At 57.6% G+C, this 14920-nt stretch overlaps 4 protein-coding genes across 7 annotated transcripts; 1 reads left to right on the top strand and 3 right to left on the bottom strand.

Moving 5' to 3' along the window:
* Positions 1-1439: 1439 nt before the first annotated feature.
* ARCN1 (archain 1 coat protein complex I subunit delta) lies at positions 1440-5993 on the bottom strand. Its single transcript, XM_026709027.2, has 10 exons — positions 5904-5993; positions 5492-5755; positions 5223-5402; positions 4919-5124; positions 4092-4256; positions 3473-3638; positions 3229-3376; positions 2982-3090; positions 2674-2878; positions 1440-2382 (listed from the first exon to the last, which is right to left on the bottom strand). Exons 1-10 carry the CDS (start codon positions 5904-5906, stop codon positions 2293-2295), a joined length of 1536 nt encoding a protein of 511 aa, XP_026564812.2. The 5' UTR covers positions 5907-5993; the 3' UTR covers positions 1440-2292.
* Positions 5860-8699, top strand: IFT46 (intraflagellar transport 46). Of its 3 annotated transcripts, none has more exons than XM_087938730.1 (11): positions 5860-5986; positions 6269-6365; positions 6449-6746; positions 6839-6913; positions 6997-7090; positions 7276-7404; positions 7487-7605; positions 7752-7818; positions 7955-8015; positions 8189-8274; positions 8430-8699. In XM_087938730.1, the coding sequence occupies exons 1-11, from the start codon at positions 5981-5983 to the stop codon at positions 8523-8525; spliced, it is 1128 nt and encodes a 375-aa protein (XP_087794856.1). In that variant the 5' UTR covers positions 5860-5980; the 3' UTR covers positions 8526-8699. The 3 variants fall into 3 exon arrangements, with proteins under 3 accessions (XP_087794856.1, XP_026564813.2, XP_026564814.2); XM_026709028.2 differs by having other exon boundaries at positions 5981-6187; positions 7484-7605; XM_026709029.2 differs by lacking the exon at positions 5860-5986 and adding an exon at positions 6029-6187.
* A 208-nt stretch (positions 8700-8907) lies between these two features.
* TMEM25 (transmembrane protein 25) lies at positions 8908-12467 on the bottom strand. 2 transcript variants are annotated; one of them, XR_015744621.1, is made up of 8 exons: positions 12059-12338; positions 11669-11983; positions 11271-11561; positions 10619-10750; positions 10512-10542; positions 10170-10264; positions 9995-10071; positions 8908-9323 (listed from the first exon to the last, which is right to left on the bottom strand). XR_015744621.1 is itself a non-coding variant. In XM_026709070.2 (8 exons), exons 1-8 carry the CDS (start codon positions 12234-12236, stop codon positions 9250-9252), a joined length of 1197 nt encoding a protein of 398 aa, XP_026564855.1. In that variant the 5' UTR covers positions 12237-12467; the 3' UTR covers positions 8908-9249. The 2 variants fall into 2 exon arrangements, 1 of the variants encoding a protein (XP_026564855.1); XM_026709070.2 differs by having other exon boundaries at positions 9995-10075; positions 12059-12467.
* Positions 12468-12546: 79 nt separating this feature from the next.
* TTC36 (tetratricopeptide repeat domain 36) lies at positions 12547-14598 on the bottom strand. The gene is made up of 3 exons (XM_026709072.2): positions 14192-14598; positions 13488-13676; positions 12547-12884 (listed from the first exon to the last, which is right to left on the bottom strand). The coding sequence occupies exons 1-3, from the start codon at positions 14298-14300 to the stop codon at positions 12616-12618; spliced, it is 567 nt and encodes a 188-aa protein (XP_026564857.1). The 5' UTR covers positions 14301-14598; the 3' UTR covers positions 12547-12615.
* Positions 14599-14920: the final 322 nt, after the last annotated feature.

Below are 14920 nucleotides of genomic sequence, written 5' to 3' on the forward strand. Positions count from 1 at the left end.
TCTTGACATTAGAACCCTTACAAATGGATAGGCAGCGAGTAAGTCAGCGGGCACTCTGGCTGGAGCAGGGGAAGAGAGGAGTCTGGCACACCTTGTTTCCAGAGTTGGAGCTATTTCGGCAAGGATTGCATCACGACATCTGGAAACCATCAACCTCATGATGCTGCCTGCTGTGAAGCCACAGCGGCCAGAGGAGGGTTTGCAAGTGCTGCTGCAGGAAAGGTGGATCTGGGTGAGAGCCCAGCTCAAGGGAGCCGGACGTGGACACGTGGCAGGAAGGTCCCTGGCCCCTTGCAGGAGTTTGTCAGCTAGTGACTGACCTGTGGGAGGACACAGGAGAGCCCATGCATTTTGAAACCCAACTTCAATCAGAATAGAGCTGGGAGGGACCTCGGAGGTCTTCTAGTCCAGCCCCCCCATGCTGGAGACCCTCTACCATTTCAGATAGGTGGCTACCCAGTCTTTTCTTTAAAATCTCCAGTGATGAAGCACCCACAACTTCTGAAGGCAAGCTTGCTCAAGACAGGATGAATGATAGATGCTAGATAAAGGGGAGGGGGAGCAGTCTCCCCCCGCCCTTTTCTCTTTACCTTAAAACTGACCTACAGGAAAAGTGGATGAAACCCCCCCAATGAAGAACATTCTGTTTGCAGCATAAACAGCTGAGGTCACAAAAAAACATTTCACTGTACGCAGACCACCAGCTCCGGGGGAAATGGCACAGGTTGGGTGCAGGGAGACCTAGCGCACAATCTGGCCTGGCATTTGATCACCTTCCCCGAGGGCTCCTGAGGGCCAAGATTCCAACTTGCTCCTCTGCAAGACAAGGTGCAATGCCAACTTGCCAGGACAGACTGGACAAATAGATTTAAACCATGAGAACCGAAGGCCCAAGGCCTCCAAGTCAGCCATGGGCATCAACACTGGTGGTAATGAAGTGTCTGCATGAAAACACGCAAGCTCAGACCGCACCAAGGATCCCTCGTTTCAACCCTGACCTTGCAACTGGCCACCTCACCAAAGACACACGTTTTCCAGGATCTTGACATACCCCATTTTAGTCTGAGGCTCCTGAACACAGAAGCAAAGTTCCATCATGGATTAGCCTCAAAACCTCTTACAGGACTTAAATGCGTGCTCCAGACCAAGGTGCTCCTTTGGCCCTGGCCTGGAGCCTACTCTGAGTGCCCACCCTGTCGGCTGCTTCCTCCGTCACCAGGGCTGGAGAGGCGACAGGTGCCTGCCATGCCTTCTTGGTTTTTGTGGGTCCCAGTTCACGTGGAGCAGGAGACAGAACAGGACGCTCCTTCATTCATTCATTGCCTCAGACTAGCTCACCCCTCTAACGCACAGGGGTTCTCATGCAGCAACTATTCCTGGGATCCGGCACTGCTTCAGGACACAAGCTCAGTCCTTGTTTGCTCAGAGCTAAAGAGCACTTTTTTTTCCTTTTAGAATATTCTTTATTGGATTCAGGAGCAACGATCTTCGAATACACTGGAATGTGTCATACGGGCTTGTAAGTAATTATTTTGTAGGATTCCAAAACCTTATTTCAGTGTCACCTTCAATATCGTTTAAGAGTAAATTGCATTTGACAATAGAATTAAACTGAACCCCATATTAAGAATCAGGCAGACAAATCTCCAATTGGTATGATTCGTGGCCCCCACCCAGGGCTCTCTGGACAGAGGGGGTGTGGAAGAGGCTGGGTTGGTCTTCTTTAGCAGGCGAGCACAGCCCAATGCATTCAAGGTGCCCAAGGCTTCCCTGCCCCCAAATCGAGATTTCCAGGGTCTCAAAGTCAGAGAAGCAGCCAGAAAAAGCTGCCCCTTATTCTTCCAGGTTCAAGAAAGCAGTGAAGAGGAGGGAGGAGTTTTCAGGCGAGAGCTGCACAAGCGTGAAAGCTTCCCCCGCCTCCGCTCAGAATCAGGTGGCTTGGCAAGGTCTGCACAGCACCAGAAAAGGGAGGCTGCTGGCCCTATTCCTCTCCCATGGTAGCAACCTCCTTGCCGCTGCATCCGGAACCAGCAGGGCATTCTGGGGTGGGACCCTCTGTGGAAGAAAAGGATGGGGTGGGGTGACAAGGCACCTGCCAAGGTGAGGCACCTGTGCCAGAGAAGCAGGCAGTCTCTCCCTGCCTGAGCAGTTGGGACCTGGGAAATAAGGTCAGTGGGTAAACAAACATCAACGTTCCCTGATGGCGAAGGCTGCAGCTCTCTCTCCTACTCTCTCTCTCTCTCTCTCTCTCTCTCTCTCTCGGCCTTGCTTGCTGCTTCCCTTCAGCAAGGGTTACAGGATCTCATACTTGTCCACGAGGAAGGTGGTCTCCGTGGAGAATCTCACAGGGCTGTTCCCATCCACCTGGGTCACTTTGGAGACCTGCGGAAAGAAAGCCAAGCAGTCCGTTGGGAGAGGCGCTTTGAGGCAGCTGCATGAGGCAAGACGAGCTGCTGCCCCCGTCCCTGCCCTCGGCTTGCCCAGGCACCAAGAAAGAGGGGGAGGTTTTGGCCTTGGTGAATGACAGGGGAAGCCTGAAACAACAGCCCTCCACACTGACAGGCCCAGGACGCCATTCAGTGGAGAAGCAGCTGGTCTGCCAGCTCCCTTCTGCCCTCCAAACAGAGCAAAGGAGGGGGCAGCAGTTGTCATTCAGGCCCCCGCGAGACACACCTGAATGTTGCAAAAGTTCTTCTTGGAGACAAAGGAAACATGCACAGGGAAGAAGTCATTTGGTCGCCCTGCGATGCTGAACTCCAGGCTGCCGCTTTTGTTTTTGGCATCCACCACTGGCAAGCACCACTCGAGGAGGTTTTTTCGGCTATCGTGGCGGTATTCACCATTAATCTCTCCAATTATGGGAGCCCCCACACCAGACCTAGACAATCAACAACGAGTTAGCGCCGAACTCCTCACCGTCCCTGAACTGGCACTACTGGCACGTGGGAAGTTCCCGGGAGGGGGGCAGGGCAATTACTCACGGCAAAGGGATGGCGATTACCACGTCATTTAACTCCAGGCTGTCCTCTTGCAGCTCGTACTCAATGTTGACATCACAGCTGCTGCCGCTTTCTGAGGGCCAGCAATTAACTAGGACCCAAAAGAAAGCCAGCTGAAATGGTTCAAGCAAGGAGACCCGAATGTTCTCAGCAGGGACAGGAGCAGGACACAGGCTGGCTGGCTTCCGCCTCTAGGATGCCTGCTACTCCCTGAACTGAAGCAACTCACTGGTCAGCGGAATGAGAGACTCCTCCGTCGTTTGCAGCCGCCATTTCAGCACTCCCACGTCACTATTGATGGGGAATGACTTGTCTGGGTTTTTCAAGCCAATCACCGACTCTGACATAAAAAGCTTCTTGTCAACATTGGGGTGAGTCTGAAAAGGGAGCCACCAGTCAGCCAAGCCGCTCCACCCCAGAACAGATGTGCACAGCTCAAAATATCCCTGACCCTACCCTCCAGCCAACCTTACCTGGAGCTGCACACCTTTTTTGTCCTCATTCTCGACGTGGATGCAAATCCGAGCAAACTTTTCATCCAGGATCCGCAGCATGATCATGCCATGCAGCTCCATGTTTTGAAGGCCCCCATCCCGGCCACAGGTAAGCGAGATCTTCTCCTCTATCTTCATATGCACACTAGGAGAAGGGAGGAGCCAGGGGACAGGCGGCGTTAGGTGCCTCCTTGCTTCTAACTGGGCTTCCCAGGTTTTAACAGAGAGGCAGCCCTTCTGCAGCCCTGCCTCCTTGGCAGACAGGCCCACGTATCATCACTATATATCACAGCCTCGACCCTTGCAAGTTCACTGAAAACCCAAACAGCACTGTGCTAACCCACAGCGTGACTGGTTTCCTTTCCAGCTTGGGACAATGCTGAAGTAGATCCCAATGACTCTATCAAACCAAAGGTTAAAAAGCAAAACATAACAAAGCTCTCTGTACCCAAACTCCACCTGGCTGCTCAGCTCCTGCTTGGAAGGCCACTAAAGGTATTTTGACCAGGCTTCCTCTGCGCTTGGGCTAGAACAGAGACCTGGATTCTGCTATGCACGGTGCTGTGTGCCTCTCTGCATTCCTGGGTAATACACGTACCTCTCCATGTTAATGGGTGGAGCAAGAACAGCTGCTGTATTTGAGGAACGCTTGCCAACAGAAGAAGCAACAATATTTTCGCCTTCGGATTTTAGTTTATCCACAAAATTATCCACTTCCTTCCCTTTAGTGCCGAGCTTAAGTGCCTTGTTTGAACCAGAAGGTCTAAAGAAACAAATCAAAATGCATGAGGGTTTTTTCCCCAAAGGAGGAACACAGCGAGACCCTTCCCTGCTTTCCTTGCTCTGCATGGCCCTTTTGAGTAAGAAAAAAACAAAGACTCGTTCCCGTGCCCCCCAGGCTCTTCAAGCGAGAGAAATCCCAAGGAACCGCAGGGAAGTTCTTGGCTACGATCCATCAATATATCTGCTACAGATCCCAACTAGATCATCACCTTGCCCTATTTTAATTTGACGAATGCTTCTTTTACGTTATTTGGCATTTGAGCATTTCTGTAGATCATTCTGAGTCTTTACGCAAGCAGGAAAACAAATATGACCCCCACAAAGCAATAGAAAGAGTCCTCAACTCAGTTTATTTAGTGACCGTACAAAGTTACAACGGCACTGGAAAAAAGTGACAGGATCACTTTCCGTGACCTTCTGACAAACAAAATCAAGGAGGAAGCTATAGTCACTTAATAACCATATTATTAAATTAACAACTGCAACAATTCGTTTAAGAACTGTGGCAAAAAGGTCGCAAAATGGGGCAAAACTCAACCACTCTCAGCAACAGAAAGGGTGGCCATAAGCCGACCACCTGTAAACGTAGCCCCCTGACCCCTCCCTTGCAGCCCAATCCCTCCCCCACAACCAGTGACCCACCTCATTGGAGCTGGAGTTATTTTGGGCTTTTCAGACTCAATGATGGTTTCCGTGATCATAGCAGCCAGCGTGCCTCCTGAGGCGGCTGAATTGCCAAAGCCCCCGAATCCTGGAGCTTTGGTGCCCCGCCGCTCGGCCTCCCTCCGTGCCTGTTGCAGCTCCTTGGCCTTCCGGCGCATCTCAGCCTTCGCTTCTCGTTCCTGGGTCTGCAGAGAGAGAAGCAGGAGCAGAACGAATAGCAGCTTTGCCTGCCGAGAGCAGGGGGGAAGACGAGGCCACAGTCCAGGAGAATCTGCCTGCCTACCTCGCGGACGGCCCGGAAGACCTTCTCCTCGTGGGAGTCCATCTCCGTAAAGGTCCGGATCTGGGCCAGGTTGACGTTCTCCCGGTAGCCCAGCGCCACGATCTCGTCGAAGGCGAAGATGAGGTCGAAGCAGTGCTCCGCGATCTCGGTCTCCTCCAACGCCCGGCAGTACTCGGGGATCTGAAGGGGGCGGCAGGGAGGCTCAGGGAAACCCGGCCCGCTCCCTTCTCCGCCCAGCCCGCCGCCCGCCCGCCCGCCCGCCCGCTTACCACCCTGGAGAAGAGCCGCAGCGTCTCCAGGTCCTCCAGGATGTTGCTGTTCTTGGTGGTGATGAGCACCATGTAGAGCTTCTCCAGCGGCTGGTACACGTAGCGGACGCTCTCCGTCTCCACGAAGGTGTGTTGCTTCCCCGTGTTCATCAGCTTGGGGAAGGCCGCCAGCAGCCCCTCGATGCGCGTCCGCGTCATCTCCACGAACTGGCGCGACACGATCGCCTTCCCCGCTTTCGTGCAGACCGCGGCGGCCAGGAGCACCTGCGGAGAGGGGAACAAGGCCCGGCACGCTCAAGAGGCGGCTCCGGAGGCCGCCCCCCGCGGGGAAAGCGCCGGCCCAGCTGCCTCTCCGGCCCGGCCCCGCAGGCTCCTGGTCACGGGGCAACGGCGCGTCCCGAGCGAGCCTCACCATGGCGGCGGCGGCGGCGAGCTCCCTGGAGCTGCTGCTGGGCACCGCGTCTCCGCGGCTTCCGACTCTCGTACAAGATGGCGGTGAGCCACGTCTCTCAGGCGGAAGTGGCATCATCGCGCAGGCGCGGTCGGCCCGAGGCGGGGGGAAAGGCTGCCGGCTCTCGCGAGAAAGAGTTCTGGCCTCCCGTTGCCTGGCGACGGACCGGCTGCGGCCCGTACTCCGGCGGTCCCCGACGCAGCATGAGCGGAGCTCCGCCGTCGCCGCCCGAGCCCGCGCTGCAGGTGCGGGGCCGGGCCGGGGGCGCGTCCGGGATCTGGGCGCCGGCGAGCCGCCGTCCCTCGCGCTTCTCTCCTTTGCTTTAGACGCGGCTCGTGGAGAACCAGCCCTACGACGAGAGCCTGGACGTGAACGAGACGGAGGACGTAGCCAGCATCTACGCGCCCAGCCCGCCGCAGCCCGGTGGGTGCCCGGTGGGGGCGGGCGGGAGGGCCTGTCGGAGCCGCGCGCCGCCGCCCCCGTGACGCCGCCGTTCCCGCCTGCAGGCCCGCGCGCCGCGCGCCCCCCGTGCAAGGACAGCAGCGACGAAGACGAGGACGGCGGCGAGGCGGCCCTGAAGGGAGGAAGCACCCCGCCGCGCGCGCCCGGCTGGGACCCCGTCACCGCCCCCGACCGGCCCGTGGGCGCTCTGTTGCAGCCCGAAAAGAAGGGCGGTGGCCCGCTGGGCTCCGGCCGGCGCTTCAGCGGCCACGAGGTGGAGGACGACGACGAGGACTCCTCGGAGACCGACTCGGATGAGGACGAGGATGACGAGGACGACGAGCACGGCGCCCCGCTGGAGGGGTAGGGCGGGGGCGGCGGGGGGGGCTGGCGGGCCGAGGGGGGCGCAGAGGGGGGCCTCACCCGCGCTGCCTGCCTCCTTCCCTCCTCCGCAGGGCTTACAACTCTGCCGACTACGACTACCTGCCCGTCTCCCTGGAGGTGAAGGAGCTCTTCCAGTACATCCGGAGGTGAGGGGGCTGGGGGTGGGGTGGGTGGGTGTCCGAGGAGGGGGGGGTGCCCTGGGCTGCACTCAGCACCTCCCGCCCCCCAGGTATTCCTCCCAGATGATCGACCTGGAGCACAAGCTAAAGCCTTTCATCCCGGACTTCATCCCTGCCGTAGGAGACATCGATGCCTTCTTGAAGGTGCCCTGGAGCCCACCTGATGCCCTGGGGGGGAGGTGTTTGCACCCTGGAACCCTCTCCTGGCTGTGGGGCCTCCTAGGGGAAATGCTCAAGGGATGTTGTGCAGGTTGGCCAGTGGAGCTCAGGTATTTGCTCTGCCTCTTTGGGACATTTGCAGAGATGTTGCTGAGGCTCATTTCTTGCAGGTTCCACGCCCGGATGGGAAGCCAGATAACCTGGGCTTGTTAATGCTGGATGAGCCGTCCACGAAACAGTCAGATCCCACTGTACTTTCCTTGTGGCTCACGGAGAACTCAAAGCAGCATAATGTGGCTGTAAGTGGAAGAGGAAGGAAATGGGTAGGAAGCCAGCCCAGCAGGTCCAATCCACTGACGGGCCGGTTTGCGTTTCTAGCAGCAGGTGAAAGTAAAAAGCCTTGAGAATGCGGAGAAGAACCCCAAAGCTGTGGACAGCTGGATAGAGAGCATAAGTGAACTCCACCACTGCAAGCCTCCGGCCACTGTCCATTACGCTAGGTCTGTCTTGAGGTCCCCCGAGGAGCCCCTTGACGCTCCTCCTTTTCCCTCGTTACCACCGCAGTGTCCCCCCAGGGGGAAGGGCTCACATAGGGTCTCCAGTTGGCCGGCTCTCAGGGCTGCTGCTCGCTGCTTGTCCTTTGCAGGCCAATGCCCGATATAGACACGCTGATGCAAGAATGGTCTCCCGAGTTTGAAGAGTTGCTGGGAAAGGTATAGTGACCTGCCCAATGGGTAAGTGCTGCCCCATATCCTACAACTGGTTTCTCTGGGGGCTTCCAGCAGGACCACAAGAACTGCTTCATGCAGAAAGCACCGCCAGCCCTAAGCCTTCCTCTCTGGCCCCCAGGTGAGCCTCCCGACTGCTGACATTGACTGCAGCTTAGCTGAATATACAGACATGATCTGTGGTGAGTGATCCCATGCCGAGCCTGGGGATGTCTGCTGAAGGCCTAAACCGACTGAACGGTTTAGGCCATTCTGGAACCAGACATTTCACCGACTGTCCAGCACTTGGCAGAGTTCTCTGGGTTCCACTTGATGAAGTTGAACCTGGAGCTTCTCTTTTGGGATTTTTCTGCAGCCATGCTGGACATTCCTGTCTACAAGGGTCACATCCAACCTCTGCACACCCTATTCTCACTCTACTCCGAATTCAAAAATTCACAGGTAAGCAAGAGAGCTGCCACTGTTGCTACCCACAAAGGCGGGACCTGCTTGAACAGGTCTTGCCTACTTGCTTTTACCAGGAGACTCGAGAAGAAACGGTCTCCACAGGAAGCTGAAACCAGGTTCACCTTATTGGTTCATCTTCTTTTTCACAGCACTTCAAGGCTCTAGCTGAGGGCAAGAAGGTTGCCAGCCCCCCCTCCAACCCACCCTCACAGGCTGGAGAGACAGATATTTTGAGCTTCACCTGAGCAGGTCACAGCATCCTGCCTCCTGTGCTTAAAGGTGCTGTTGACCTCAGGGGTATCTAAGACAGATTTCCAGCACCCATTTCCTTCGAGTGGCCTGGCATCCAGGTGATAAATCAGTGTAATATTTGTGTAATAAAGTTTTGCTGTAGATGTTGCTCTGCCTCTCTTGAGGAACATGGGGTGTTGCCTCTGTAGCCAGGTGGTTTGGGGCTCTGGGGGACAGAGCAAAGGCATTGTAAGGCTGTCCGTGAAACGGGTACAGCAGCCTGCTCTGCCTTTTTGTGCAACCCATGCCAGCACCCGCTCCCTGGGGACCGAGAGATTGAGAGTCTTTTTCATAGCAGCCACACAGTCAAATCCAGGAGGGAGGAAAAACAGGGAACACCTTCACCACAGCCGTTTATTCATGAAGCGTAGCAGTTGCAAAGCTACAATCCTAAGCTGAGACGTGCCTGGCAATAGCAAAGGGGAAGTTAGGAAGGCAATCCTCCTATTGGGCGGAGAAACAGGGTGGCTGCTGGAAAGCAGTGAAGGGCGAAAAGGACTCGCCCAGTCAAGGTCAGCCTGGTGTCCAGGACTGGACCGGACCCTGCTGGGGGCGCCTCCCCGAGGGGCCCTCAGCATCATGTTCCAGTGTGAAGAGCAAAGAGACTCCTGGCACCTTTTGGCCGCCCTCCTCCTCACTTGCTTCTCTGCGCTGGCGCTGGGCATATGGTGATAGTCTTCACAGCCAGATTTCATCGCTACTCATACTAGTGGCTCTATAAATATATCCAACGGTAAGAAACCGATCCAAATCTGCAGAGACAGAAAAAGAGGATATGGAATTTGGTCCACAGCAGTTATTTTCCAGGGTTTTTGAAAGCCTTGGGTCTCCTTGAGAGTATCCTGGAGCATGCAGGATCATCCCCGAGATGATTTTCTTCTAAGTTTTAAGCAGATTCAACTGCAATAAGATGAGGGAACAGGCAGGCGTACGTGAGTGCTTTTCACACAGCACTGAAGGCAGCTTCCTCTGGTAGCATGCCTGAAATACTAGGTGGTAGGAACGGTGCCATTGCCCTGCAGGACTGAATTTTGCCAAAGCATCCAGGGCTGCTAGAGGAACGAGGCTGGACGAGGTCAGGCTGATGCGGCCCCTGGGCTTTTCTTCTGAAAGAGCCCCCTCCCACTAGCAAAGCTGGGAAAAGGCCCTAAAATGCCACTTGGGACAAACATTCTTGGTGCTCATCTCATGTCCCACTGGAGTGGCGAGTGCGCAGCAGTCCTTTCCAGCACAAGGTGGAGCTGGTCAGTGCTGTCTCTTGAAAAGGGAACGTTATTTGACAGCTTCTCCTGCTACAGAATTAGATGCATTAATTTGGGATTGTTAGATTCCTATGTTTCAGAACTAAACGGTGAGGCGCTTGGCCAAATGGATGTAGCTCCTCCCTCCCTCCCAGCCCCCACACGGCAGGAGGGCTCACTACCTTGTTCAGAAGGGGCCAGGTGGGCTTTTGGGTCTGAGACAGCATCTTCACCTTGCTCTGCAGGAACACTGTTCACTCTACCTTTGGAGCAGAAGGAAAGAGGGCTGGAGCAGTGACTCATGCCTTGCCCTCCCACCCCACCCCACCCCCACCCCCCGCCATCCTCAACACTCACTTTTTGGTTCTGGTGCAAAGTCGTTGAGTTGCAGGTTGGAAGGGAGGGATCTGTTTGCCCGTGGCAGGCAGGCTTCCTTCTGCTGTAGGACATTGCTTGGGAAAGGCAGAGCAATTAGCTCTCGAATCTTCCCAGCTCCCCTACCCGCTTTCAAGGCAAGGCTTCAGGTTCCTGGGATTTTACCTTTCCCTGACCCCCGAGAGAGCTGACCGGGGCACTGTTCTCTGGGGATGTGCTTATGCATGCCACCCTAAGCCCATGGGTGGGTCTATAAACAATTCCCAAAAGAGGCCACAGAGCAAACGGGGCTTTTAGACTCCTCTAGCAGTCCCAGAAGCTTACCTCAGGACAAGCTCTGCTGCTGGCCCATGTCCTAAAGAAGAAGAGAAAGGAAAGTGTTAGACTCCCAGCAAGGAAGCAGACCCAGACCAGGCTGAAAAGGCACCTACCTGCTGACTTTTTGGCCACCTGTGAAACAGTCCAGCTGATTAGCACCCCAAAACTCAGGAGTATCACCAGAGCTACAGCAGCTGCCCCCACCAGGGCCACCAGAGGCAGTTCAAGCTGAGTGGCCAGCAGACCTAGAGAAGTCAGAGATGCTCCCGGTCAGCAGGCCGCATGGCCTCATCCTGCTCTCTACTCTCTTGACACGTGGCCTCCTCCAGCCAAGCAAGCTGCCCCTCTGCTAGCTGGCTTTCCCTGGTCCAGGGTCACTCTGCAGGAAAGCTGCCCTAGCACCTGGGAAGTAGCCTTGAAGAAATTTTGCCAGGGCAATTCAAGCGGCCGAATGTCTCAAATGTCTCCGTTTCCTACAAGCCAAGTGCAGGAGAGGCTGCCTGGGGGTGCAGAGGGCTGCACCCGACTGCTGGGACATGTCGGCCCTGGCTTGGCAAGGAGGCAGGCTGGGGTGGGGGTGGGGGATGGGGGCTGTGGGAGGGCAGGGCCCTTTGCTGGAAGGAAGGCCTGGATCCTCCCAGAGGCGAAGGGAGGCCTTTTGTCAGGCAGTTCTTCCTTGGCGGAGGCTGCGGACCTGTCCCAACCCTGCCCCGGGCCCGTGAGCCCCGTCAAGGTCCCGCCCCCAGTACCGATCAGCCCACTTACCGGGGAGCGGAACGGAGGAGCTGGCTTCGCCCAGGTCGTTGGAGGCGCGGAGGGAGGCGTTCCGGGGCGGGCTGTGCAGTTGCACTCTCACCGTGTGGTTGGCGAGCCCGGGATAGGGCTGGGCGTCCAGCAGCAGGAAGCGGGAGGCATTGACCGTCACCTGCCCGTCCTGGTCCACCCAGGTCACTTCGGCCGGCGGGTTGGCTTGGACCAGCACGAAGACCACCAGCAGGAGGCCGGGCTCGCTCGCTTCGCGGTAATGGGCGTCCACCTTCACGATTTCCGGCTGAACTGCATTCATACAGAGGGCCGCAGCCGCGCCGGTCAGTCTCCATCCCTCTCCTTCCCTCCGGAGCCCCTGCGCCCCCAGCCGCCGCCCGCCCGCCCGCCGCGCTCACACTGCACGTTAAGGAGGACCGAGGCGGTGGAGACGCGCCCCGTGGCCGGGTCGGTGGCCGCGCAGTCCAGCCGGTGGTCCACACGTCGCGCCGTGACCACGAAAGTGCCGCTGCCGTCCTCTCCCGAGGCGGCGCCGTCGCCGGCCGCGGCCAGGGGCCTCCCGGCTGCGCTGGTCTCCTGCCGCTGCCCGTTGAGGTACCAGGTGAGGTTGGGGGCCGCCGCCAGGCAGGTGAAGGTGCGGCTCTCGGCCTCCCGCAAGTTGCTCACCGACAGAGCCCGCCCGTCGATCCTGGTCTCCGACGTCGCCACCACGCCTGCGGCGGAGCGGAGGTTACCGGCCGGGGGGAGCCGTGGCCCGCGAGAAGAAAGCGCGCCGCTCGCCGCCCTACCTGGTGTGGCGCGCCGCAGCAGGAACGGCAGCAGCAGCAGCTGCAAGAGCGCGGGCGGGGGGCTTCCGGGAGCCGAGACGCCTCTCCGGCGGGGTGACCGGAGGCGGCGGCCCGGGGAGAGCAGCCAGCGCTCGGGGGGCTGCGCACCTAGCGCTGCGGGACACAGAGCCGCGTCCATCCTGGGCTGCGCGGCGAAGCGGGAAAGGCCGGAGCACCGCTGGCCGCTCACCTCCAGGATGCGGCAGCAGCGTCTGAGCCGACCGGCACGTCAGAAATCCCGACCTGGATTTCTCGCTCCGAAGGCTCGCGATCCTGCCCGAATACCCGCCTTGGGCACCCCAGAATTTCCGGCCGGCCGGCCGGCGGCGAACTGAAAAGCGGTGCCTAGCGGGGGCCTCTTCCCTCCCTCCCTCCCTCCCTCCGGGGCGGGGGGGGGGCTGTGCCCGGAGCTGCTGGCCGGGGACCCGGGCGACAAAAACAGGCCTTGGTTCGCGCTCCCAAGCCGCGGGCTTTATTCAGCTGCCCTTTCGCGCCGCGCCCCCACCCCCAAGTCAGCCTCAGCAAGTTGTCTTCTCCCCTTTCGGGTGCGACTTTCTCATCACTTCCGACAACATCTGGTTGCAGAGGGCTGCGTAAGGGTTCATCAGCGCCAGCTGCCGGTGGGCAAAGACGCTGCCCAGGCCAGCCGCCTGCTCAAAGCTGCTCCGGGCCGCTTCATCCTGGCCTTGCAAGCGCTGGATCAGCCCCCGTTGTACAAAACCTTGGCGCGCCACTGGGCCGGACCCTTTGCTGAGCTTCAGGGCTGCCTCCAAGTCTTCCAGCGCCTCTGATGGGATTGGGGGAAATGAGTGAGTGCATTAAACAAAGGTCAGGTCAGTGCCTTGTACAAAGAGGCGCCCTCTCAGTGGGCTCCAAGAAACCGGAGCCCTTAATGGCAGAGGTGGGGCTGCCCTATGCACCCTTGTCCCATTCCCAGAAGCTTGGGCTGGAGGGAGGGAGGGAGGGATGGGCCTGTCCAGAGGGATGTTCTTGAAAGGCCCATGGGATGGTCTCCTTCTGCTTTTTTGTTCTAGGTGCCTATTAAGTTTTGATTCCTTTTTTTAAAAAACTTACTGTGAGTCATGCTGTGACTCAGGTAAACAATGGAGGGGTCTGAAAAGAAACAGGATCAAACAGGGAGAGTGGAACCTTAGTTCAGGAGGCTCCTGTCCAGCACCCCAATCACCTGCCGTGTTTGTATGACCGATTATCTCAATGGGTGGGAACCCCTCTGGCAAGAAGACCTTCTACTTCTAGAACAGCTACCGACAGTTTTGCTCATGGACCTGCCTTAGCGCCTTCAGTGACTGCCATCCCTATCCCAGGCCAAGGGTAGCCATGGTCATCAGTGGAGGGAGAGGATGAGGGATGAAGCCCTGAGCGCACTTACTTGCCACATCCCCATTGAGCCGAAGAGCTTGTGCACGGTTGTTGAAGGCCGAGGCTCGTGTTGGAAGCAGCTGGATGGCTTGGTCCAACTTTTCCAGGGCCAGCTCCAGGTCTCCTCCTTCAGCTGCTGCGATTCCCTGGGCCTCCAGGTGAGTGGCTTGCCTCAGCAGCTCAGGATCAAAGCCTCCTTCTGTCACCAGTGTGAGAAGCAGGTTCAGGAAAAAGGGGGCCGGCTCTGGCAACTAATAACCTTGAGAGCCAGCCAGATGCCAAAGTCACCCCAGAAACTCCCCAAGGCTAAGCTTAGTAAGAGGCCCTTGTAGCAGCCAAGCAGCCTTGCCTCCCCCACCCCCTCCGCGGTCACTTGGCTTGCTTTTGAAAGGCAGCCTGCCCTTCAATGGAAGGAAGCAACAGGTTAAGCCCTGAGCCCTGCAGCCTCACAGCTTTTTGAAGCCTGAACAAAGGTAGCAAGGGTCCGAAAGCAGCCTGCCAACCTTCTCCTCCCAGTCCCAGTTTTGGAGAGTGGTGCACAGAAGCTCTCTGCCCACCAGCCCTTTCGAGTGTCTGGTTTGAAAATGATTTATGAGAAACAGGTTAAGGAATCTCTTATGATCCCAGAGATCAGAAGCAGCTCCTTGCTCCCGAGAGCTTGCAAAGGAAGTTTATGATAAAAGCACCTCCTCCCGCCCCTGAGCGAGTCATCACCTTCAACTGCTTGTTGTTTTCCCTGCTCCTCCTGCAAATCTTCATCAAAGGGAACATTTGGGTGGAAAATAGTTTGCAAAACTGCCTGATCATCGTTGATGGTGGACATGTTGAAGCCCTGGCGAGTTCAGTGGGGATGAGGCCACTTCAAAGGGATCTTGAATGCTCTGGCTGGGGAGGAAGGGGCCGGTCCAGCAGCAGCCAATGGCCGTGAGGGAGGAGTGGGGCCGTGTCCTCCGGCCTCCTACAGGGCAGAAGGCAGTGAGGGACAGCTGCTAGGGGTGTGATCAGTAAGCTGGAGTGGGAGTGGGAGTCCCGTTCCACCACCACTCCCTTCCTGAGCCTGTTTGCACAGACGAGATGGCGAGGCTGTACAGGAGAGGAGCTCCGCGGAGGCAGGACTCCTCCACCTGCTTGTCATCTCAGACAAACCTGCTGAACAGGAAACGTTGGCAGTAGACGAACCGTCTCCCTCTAGAAGATGGGGCTTCCTGATTCTGTACCGGAAGTAATGCCTGGTCTCCCTGGAGGGATCACTCCAGCCTTTGTGGAGAGCAAAGGGAGGTGCTGTGTTGGAGGCAGCACCCCCCCCACCCCCCTGCCTTTGTGCCTGACAAGCCAACTCAAATGGGGATGGTTTTCCCCTCTCCCGACTCCCCTACCCTCCGGATGCTGCTGCTGCTGCTGCTGCTGCTGCTGCTGCAGAGGCCCCGTCCGAGGGTCAGCCAG

The sequence above is a fragment of the Pseudonaja textilis genome, chromosome 9 (assembly GCF_049901715.1).
Source record: "Pseudonaja textilis isolate UNSWEBS1 chromosome 9, rPseTex1.2, whole genome shotgun sequence".
In the NCBI taxonomy this organism is placed as follows: Eukaryota; Metazoa; Chordata; class Lepidosauria; order Squamata; family Elapidae; genus Pseudonaja; species Pseudonaja textilis.